This window comes from Monodon monoceros, unplaced genomic scaffold (genome assembly GCF_005190385.1).
Source record: "Monodon monoceros isolate NGI ecotype Baffin Bay Population unplaced genomic scaffold, NGI_Narwhal_1 Super_Scaffold_10, whole genome shotgun sequence".
In the NCBI taxonomy this organism is placed as follows: domain Eukaryota; kingdom Metazoa; phylum Chordata; class Mammalia; order Artiodactyla; family Monodontidae; genus Monodon; species Monodon monoceros.
In genome coordinates, this window is record NW_021703766.1 from 44872395 (window position 1) to 44881141 (window position 8747).

Genomic DNA, 8747 nt, shown 5'->3' on the forward strand with positions numbered 1-8747 from the left:
TTTCAGCATGTGCTTTCTTTCTTTGTGGGACTGCTAATTTAAACTCTACCAAAGTTACCACAGGACACTACATGAGATGTCCCATTCCAGAAACAGACTTCTTAAAAAAACAGCATCTTTCATATCTTCTTTTTTATTTTTTTTTTTGCGGTACGCGGGCCCCTCACTGGCCTCTCCCATTGCGGAGCACGGGCTCCGGACGCACAGGCCCAGCAGCCATGGCCCATGGGCCCAGCCGCTCCGCAGCATGCGGGATCCCCCCTGGACCGGGACACGAACCTGCGTCCCCCGCACCGGCAGGCGGACTCCCAACCACTGCGCCACCAGGGAAGCCCTTTTCAGATCTTCTTGAATGAAATACATCTTACATTCCAACTGAGTGCCCATAAAATTTCACCAAACAACACTTAGCCTTACCACCTGTGGTAAGCTCTGATATTTTCTTATTCTATTTCACTTTTTAAAAATTTCGGCCTTAGGGACTTCCCTGGTGGCACAGTGGTTAAGAATCCGCCTGCCAATGCAGGGGACACAGGTTTGTTGATCCCTGCTCCGGGAAGATCCCACATACCGTGGAGCAACTAAGCCCAACTAAGCCTGCACCCTAGAGCCCGTGAGCCACAACTACCGAAGCCTGCATGCCTAGAGCCCGTGCTCCGCAACAAGAGAAGCCACCGCAACAAGAAGCCCACGCACCGCAATGAAGAGTAGCCCCTGCTCACCGCAACTAGAGGAAGCCCGCATGCAGCAACGCAGACCCAACACAGCCAAAATAAAATAAAATAAAATAATTAATTGGGCTTCCCTGGTGGCGCAGTGGTTGAGAGTCCACCTGCCGATGCAGGGGACACGGGTTCGTGCCCCAGTTTGGGAAGATCCCACATGCCGCGGAGCGGCTGGGCCCGTGAGCCATGGCCGCTGAGCCTGCACGTCCGGAGCCTGTGCTCAGCAACGGGAGAGGCCACAACAGTGAGAGGCCCGCGTACCAAAATTTAAAAAAAAATAATTAATTAATTAATTAATTAATTAAAAACAAAAAGGGAAAAAAATCGTAAAAAAAAATTTTGGTCATACCACATTGTTTTTTTTAATGACCCGCTTTGGTATCCATGATTTTCTTTTTAATTTATTTAAAAATAAATTGGAACAAAAAGACAATAAGCCCTCCTTTCCTTGACCCTTCGTAGAAATCCCTTCAGGCCAAAAGGCCACATTCTATACAGACATACCTCCTGTTACTGCACTTCGCAGATACTGCAGGGGTTTTTTCGGGTTTTGTTTTTTGTTTTTTTACAAATTGAAGGTTTGTGGCAACCCTGTGTTGTCAGATGATGGTTAGCATTTAAAGGTTTTTTGTGTTTTTTTTTTTTTAAAGATGTTGGGGGTAGGAGTTTATTAATTAATTTATTTATTTTTGCTGTGTTGGGTCTTCATTTCTGTGCGAGGGCTTTCTTTAGTTGCGGCCAGTGGGGGCCTCTCACTATCGCGGCCTCTCACTATTGTGGCCTCTCTTGTTGCGGAGCAAAGGCTCCAGATGCGCAGGCTCAGTAGTTGTGGCTCATGGGGCCTAGTTGCTCCACAGCATGTGGGATCCTCCCAGACCAGGGCTCGAACCTGTGTCCTCTGCATTAGCAGGCAGATTCTTAACACTGTGCCACCAAGGAAGCCCTAAAGTATTTTTAAATTAAGGTATATACATTGTTATTTTTAGACACAATGCGATTGCACACTTAATAGACTATAGTGTAAACATAAGTGTTATATGCACCGGGAAATCAAAAAATTCATGTGACTTTATTGTGATATTTGCTTTGTTGTGGTAGTCTGGAACTGAACACACAATATCTTGGAGGGGATGACTGTACATTGGGGGAAAGGCTTGTGTCCATTAGGGCTTAGAAATCTATTCCAGAAGCAATTGGGTAAATACCTCATCCAGTTTCCCCCAGCCCCTCTGGTCCATGGTAGACATTGCTCATGGATTCTGGCATTCTCCCTGCCAAGCCTTCCGGGCAACCTGGTGTTCCCAGGCCCTCACTCTGTGGTTGACTCAGAGTTGGTGAACAGGTGCCATATCCCAGACAAATTGGGACACCCGCCCCCGTTTCCCAACCCCCCCACCTCCCCAGTGCTCCGCAAGAGCCTGTGGTCCAGGGAAAGAGGGCCTAGACATTGGGAAGAGACTCTCCGCCCACCACCCCCCTCCAGGTGTGCAACAGCAGGCAGGTCACTTAACTCCTTCGAACCTCCGGTTTCCTCATCTGTAAGATGGGTGGATGTGAGGATCACATGAGATCATAGATGTCAGGTTGCCCATGGGAAGTGGTGGCCACCTCTGCCCACCTACCTGTGTCCTCGTTCCTCCTTAGTAGTTGGTGGTTCTTCCATACACCCACCCTGCCACCCCACGAGCAACTCTCAGGTCCACTCATGTATCTCTTTGGATTCAGGAACCTCAGACCCACTGATGCCTCTGGCCTTTCTCTACCTGCTTGAACAAGAGTTGTCTCTCCTTCATGTGAAGGAAAAAAGTAGTGTGTTTGGATTTGAAAAGAAACTGTCGGGAATCACTTCACTTTTTTTTGTTTATTTTTGCCGTGCCATGTGGTATGTGGGATATTAGTTCCCTGACCAGGGATCGAATTTGCACCCCCTGTATTGGAAGCGCAGAGTCTTAACCACTGGACCGCCAGGGAAGTCTGGGGATCACTTTTAAATAATTCTACTGCCGAAGGAAGATCATGAAGTGAATTCTCCTAACACCATCAAGGCCAGTCGAGTTTTCGCAGGTTTTTCATAGTGTATATGTTTTTGATGCAGAAGTTACCTCTGTGACTCACTTCTGCCAGAATTTGTCCTGTTCTGTCTTGTGGTTTGGGAGGCCCTGTGTCTCCACTTGCTCCTGGCAGATTGACAGCATGGGGCCTTGCGGCGCTCTTTGTCTGCCAGTGGTGTCTTGTCTCCCTTCTGTACTTTTCCGGGTTATGATGCTGCTGTTCCAGTCTGGGCAGCCACCTCAGCCAGCCACCTCCTGCCACGCCACTATGGCCCTTGAAACTAAACTGCCATGTTTTCCACTTTCTAGACCATTTAAAGGCTGACGTTGGTCCTCTTTTCGTTGCAAAAGCTGCCTAACAATAGGCCAGTAGCCAAGGTGTTCAATGGACATTTCATGGCCTTTGTCATCCTCAGACTGCTAGCATCATTCAGAGGTGGAATGGACTTCTAAAAAATCAACTCAACAAAGATCTCTACCTCTTCCTGGTCCGTACACTTTAGTAAGGTAGTTTGGTCACTGAATGTGTTTGTCACCAGAAAGGATTTATCTCTATCTCCTGGGTAAAGATCAGGTCAAAGGGGTTGGGAGTTATATAGACTATTTCAAAAATTTGGAATTCTACCCTCATCATTCCCGTGTATGATGCACCTTTCTTCCCCCTAACAGCAAGCCCAGGTTCACCTGGTTGGTGCACCCTCTGGGTGGCAGCTGACCAAAGGGGGCCTCAGGAATTAATTCTGGTTCAGCCTCCGAGATTCTTTCTTGGATGCCTAGTCCCAGGTCATGAAAACAATCACTGGGTGCCCTGCCTGCCACTTCTCCCTACAGTGGCCCACATGGTCTCTGTAAATTTGTAAAAATGCTTGTTCCATTTACATCTGACCTTTCCAAACAAAAGGTCTGGGTGTGAGTAGGTGATGATAGAAGAGGTAAAGCTATACCTTCTGGGATGGGAGTCACGCTGATTTCGTGTCCTCGGAGGGAGAATAACAACCTGGCACCTGGCAAGGGAACACCTCAGACCCCAGGAGGTGTGGGGGGTGGGGAAGGAGGGATGTAATCAGTGCTCCTTGTGCCCTCCAGATCCAACAGTGCAGCCTGCCAGTCCATCACCTGGCCCGCCTGAGCCCTGCAGCAGGCAGTGTGGCACACAGACGCAGCCAATCCTGAACCATTCTGCCACACCCAGTGCCATCAGCAGCAACGCCTGAACGTGGGCCCCGCCCACAGACGTTTACAAACACATGGACCTGCTCAGCTTCGTTCTAATCTGGCTGATAAAAGCACACGCTTCTGATGCCAAGCAGCTCCGGGCTATGCCATGTATGGCAATTGAGGCCGCAGCTACTCATGGCACTGCCCATGTGGCTTAACCAAACCAGTGCAGTGGTGTTCCAAGTCAAGTTTAACAACAAGTCCTGAACTGGAGTGCCTTGTGCCCAGCACTCTGTGTGTTTGCATGTGGGAAAAAACAAGTCACAGTGTCTCTCCATTGGGCATGAGGGCCTGCTCTGGGGCCTTGTAATTATTGGCAGTGACACCAAAGATCAACAGGTCAGTCTGAACTCCCTTGTGGGGTTCCTAATGGATAAGAGACTAGCCTTTGATTACATCCTGGCTGTCTGAAATAAGCCCTGCATGGTCACAGCTTGATGAGTCCAGGACACTGGATGGCAGGTTGGCCTCATCAACAGGAGTCACTGCTACTTTGAGTCCTGCTGACAGTAATTAAATGCCGTATGGGACAAACTGTTGTTTGTTTCCCTGTCTCCCTTGCAGCTGGATGTGACCAGGTGTCTAAATCCAGACTGAAGGGATGTGTGCTGCCTCCAGGTCGGGTCCTTAAAAGGAAGTGGTGTGCCCTCCACTTGCCCTTTTCCTTCCTGAGAACCCAATGGTGGGGGCCAGGCTCCCCATAGGCCCAGGGACGATATCCTGGAGGAATGCAGAGCACCCAGACAGAGGGAGCCCGGTCCCTGGATGATCTTGCAGAGTCACCCACTCACCTGCTCTGGACTCCCACCAGCTCAGGTTTTCGTGGGAGAGAAAAGTGAAGCTCTCTTAAGCCTCTGTCTTCAGAGTCTCTGAAAGCTGCCACATCCTTAATATAATATAGGAGCGAATAACCGGGGATCTGAAGGACCAGGCCACGGTCTCCCTGGACCCATTCACTCACTCACCCCACAATTTTATTTAGCACAGCAGTGAAGAGCTACTACTTCCTCTTGAGTCTGGAAGGTCTCACACTGCTGTCCCACAACCTACTAGCCCAGTGTCCTACTGTACCTTTTAGGGCTCAACTACATATAACATGGGGATCCTACTGCCAGTTTCATAAGGAATCATGAGACTGTGTTTGTGAATCATAATGAAAACTAACACTTACCAAGTATCTGTTTACCTTGTCCCAGGCACGCTCTGTGCAAAACCATGTACCTTATGAGGTAAGTTCCATTTGACAGAGGAGGACAATGAGGGCCAGACTGACTAACTTAATGTCCACAGAACAGTAAGGGGTAGAGCAAGGATTCCCCTGTAAGCAGACTGACCTCCAGAACCCAAACTCGTAGCCACTCTAAGCTTGCTCTAACCTGCCGTTGCCACACTGCCCGGCATCAGGTAACCTAATTCGCCAAATGATAGGGAGCACCAACTCCGAGCCACACCGTTCCAGGCGCTGAGCAAAGCAACGACGCTCCCACCCTCCTGAATTTATGTTCTGCTGGGAGAGACAGGCACTTTCTCTCATATCCTGCACACGGTTGTCGGCAAAGCCACAATCACTGTTCACCTCCTCTTCTCACTGAGAGTAAAGACCAAAGATCTTTGATTTACAAGACACTCCACCACCCACCCCAACCATCCCTCCTTTTCTACCTCTCTCCCTCCAGCTCTTCAGATACACAGGTACATTCCTGCCTCAGGGCCTTTGCACTTGCCACTCCCTCTGCCTAGATATGCCTCCGTGTTCTTGCATGGCTTGTTTTCTCACCTTCAGATCTGTACTCAGAAAGGCTTCAGTGAGGCTTCCCTGGTAACTCTCTGAAATCCAGCGTCTCCCAAACATACTACATAGTTATTCCCTGGTCCCCCTTCTTGCTGTATTTCTCTTCTTAACACATAGTACTTCAAAAAAAAAAAAAAATAGAGTTCATTGAGTTATAAGTTACATAAAACCCATTTCAAATATACAATTCAGTGATTTTTAATAATTTTACCAGGCGGTGCAACTATCACCATAAATCTGTTTTAGAACATTTTCATCCCCTTCCCCCCAGTAAAATCCCTCATGGCCATTTACAGCTAATCGCCATTCCCACACTCAGCTCCCAGCAACCACTAATCTACTTTGTCTCTCTGATTGCCTTTTCTGAATACTTCATGTGAATGATATCATACAACATGCAGTCTCTTGTGTCTGGCTTCTTTCACCCAGCATAATGTTTTTGAGGTTTATGTAGCTGTAGCGTATGTCAGGAGTTCATTCCTTTTTATTGCTGAATAGTATTCCATCGTATGGATAGATATATCACATTTTGTATATCTATTCACCAACTGATGGACAGTTTTGTTTCCAGCTTTTTCTAACATACTCTACATTTTGCCTTGTTCCCGGCACTAGAATGTCAATTCCACGGGGCTGGAATTTTTGCTGGTTTTGTTCAGCTCTGTGTCCCCAGAACTTGAACTGGGCTGGACACATGGTAGGTACTCAATAAATATATGCTGAAGGAACACGTGAGAATAAAGATAACCTCAGAGAGTGGTAAGCAAGGGCTATCTACGCTGGCCACGAAGCAGGGGAAAGGGGATGGAGTGACGAGGCTCCGTGGAGCCAGCAGTCAGGACAGTCTCCTCTAAGGAATGGACTTTGGAGCAGAGACCTGAACGCACAAGGCTGATTACTACACGCTCGTCATCATCCACAGGCCTCAGCTACCTGCTCCTGCCTAAATGCCAGCCTTGCCTGCCACTCCTGCAGGTGCAGGCAGCCAACTTGGCAGCAGGGCTGGGCTGGAGAGGGACTTGCAAGGACTAGCCTCACAGCCATCGGAACAGATGACGCAGGCCCCAACTCCTCCCTGGGCCTAACCTGGGCCCTGTGCAGTGTGGGGAGGGAAGGCTGGGCTCGCCTGGCTGCCCCTTCTGCTGAGTGACCCCCAGGGTGAGATAAAGGGGTCAGGCACAGCCTTGGATTTGAGCTACACTGCCTGGGTTCGAATCTCAGTTCTAGCCTGTTCACAAGGAGCTAATTTTGTCCGTCATCTTAACTGGTCCCTCAGTTTTCTCATCTGTAAAATAGGGATAGCAACCATAGCTACCTTTTACTTAAAAGCCAAACATTATTTTATAAGCACTTACTCCTTGTAACTGTGTGCAGGCATGGTTGTGGGAAACTAATCCATTTGATTCTTACAACAGCTCCATATGGTAGCTGTTCTTTACAGATGAGGAAACTGAGGCCCAGAGAGGCGGAGTAACTTTCCCCAGATTACTCCGCTACTAAGTAATACAGATGGGCTTCCAATCAGCAGACTGGTTCCAAGTGCATGCTCTTCACCCCTTCAGACACTGCTTCTCACCAAGCCAAAGGCATTGTTATAGTGAGTTAATGTATCTGAAGCCCTTGGAACAGCAGCCCAGCACGTAGTAAGTACACAAGGAGTGTCAGTATTATCACAGAGGGCACAGGGAGGCACCCTCCCTCTCATTTCTTCAAAAGCAAGGATCTGACCCTTTTAGGGGAAGCTGATAACAGCTCTAGCCCCTCAAATCTGCAACTGCCCACACATTCCTCCCCCAGCCCCACCCACCACTCACTTGCCAAGGCTCACTGGGTGGGTGGTGGTGTGGGGGAGACATAAGTTAACTGTCCACCCTCCCCATTTCCCAGAGGACCAGTTGGGCGGTGCCGGGGAGGGGCTGTGAGTCAGGGCTAAGGACTCTGAACAAAGGTCTCGGGTAGGGCTCCTCAGAACTTCCGGGGCTGGCCCACTGCCTCTCCCCAAGGCCGGTCCCCTGCCTTTGGCCGTGCAGACATACCTTCTCTCAGCACCATGGAGGTCGACCTGTCGGCAGGTGCGCTCCTGGGGAGTGGGGAGCTTGAGGGGCAGGGGGCCAGACTCAAACCCAGGGACTGCCTCCAACGGGGCATTCCCTGCGCTTGCACCAACGCACCCAATTTCTCTTCTCTCTGCAGCCCTGGAGTCCACCTCCAAGAAGCCCCACGGGGCAGGCCAGGTGGGAGACCCCAAGCACGCCCCCGACAAAGTCGAGGGAGCTGATAACCCGAAGGTAAGTCACTTCATTCTTAGGAGGGTGTTTTTGACCCCAGGGCCCCGCTAGGTCTGGGGCCTCCGACACGGGGGGATGGGAGCTGGGAAAGGGGTCCCTGGCCTCACTGCCATGCCTCCGACTACCATCAGCACGGCCACGGTCACGGTCACGGCCACGGCCACGGCCACGGCCACGGCCCCGGTCACGGCCACGGCCACGGCCACGGCCCCGGTCACGGTCACGGCCACGGTCACGGCCACGGAAGCTCCTCAGGTTCCGGCAGCGGCTCCAGCGACTCAGAAAATGAGGCGAAGGTAAGAGGCTTACCCCTCACTAGCGGATGCCCGGCGCCCCAGCCCGGAATTCGGGCCGACGTCTCACAGGCGAACCCTCTCTCTCCTCTCCCTCCCCCACCGCCCTCCGCCCCACAGCCCAGCGCTGCCGTTTCCGAGCTGTACAAAAGCGCCCCGGGCAAGGTCAAGAAGCCCAAGGTGAAAAAGGAGAAGAAGAAGGAGGAGAAGAAGGAGGAGAAGAAGGAGGGCAAGAAGAAGGAGGGGAAGGAGGCTTCCCACTGACGGGCCTCTCCGGGGCTCATTAAACCTTCTCTCGGCCTCCAGGTTGCCTTTTGTCCCCCGCCCTTCCCCATCCCCCTTCTCGGACCGGGCCTGCCCCCTGCTGGGCACCGCGCGCC

At 50.8% G+C, this 8747-nt stretch overlaps 1 protein-coding gene across 1 annotated transcript; it reads left to right on the plus strand.

Moving 5' to 3' along the window:
• The first annotated feature begins 7724 nt into the window (after positions 1-7724).
• CUNH19orf33 (chromosome unknown C19orf33 homolog) lies at positions 7725-8668 on the plus strand. Its single transcript, XM_029203740.1, has 4 exons — positions 7725-7858; positions 7980-8074; positions 8206-8370; positions 8488-8668. The coding sequence occupies exons 1-4, from the start codon at positions 7837-7839 to the stop codon at positions 8629-8631; spliced, it is 426 nt and encodes a 141-aa protein (XP_029059573.1). The 5' UTR covers positions 7725-7836; the 3' UTR covers positions 8632-8668.
• The last annotated feature ends 79 nt before the right edge of the window (positions 8669-8747 follow it).

What these genes read in the sequence shown, in the direction of transcription:
- CUNH19orf33 (XM_029203740.1), top strand. Translation starts at nt 7,837, where the DNA reads ATGGAGGTCGACCTGTCGGCAG. An exon ending in AGGGAGCTGATAACCCGAAG is followed by an intron (nt 8,075 to 8,205) that starts GTAAGTCACTTC and finishes GACTACCATCAG; the next exon opens with CACGGCCACGGTCACGGTCA. An exon ending in ACTCAGAAAATGAGGCGAAG is followed by an intron (nt 8,371 to 8,487) that starts GTAAGAGGCTTA and finishes TCCGCCCCACAG; the next exon opens with CCCAGCGCTGCCGTTTCCGA.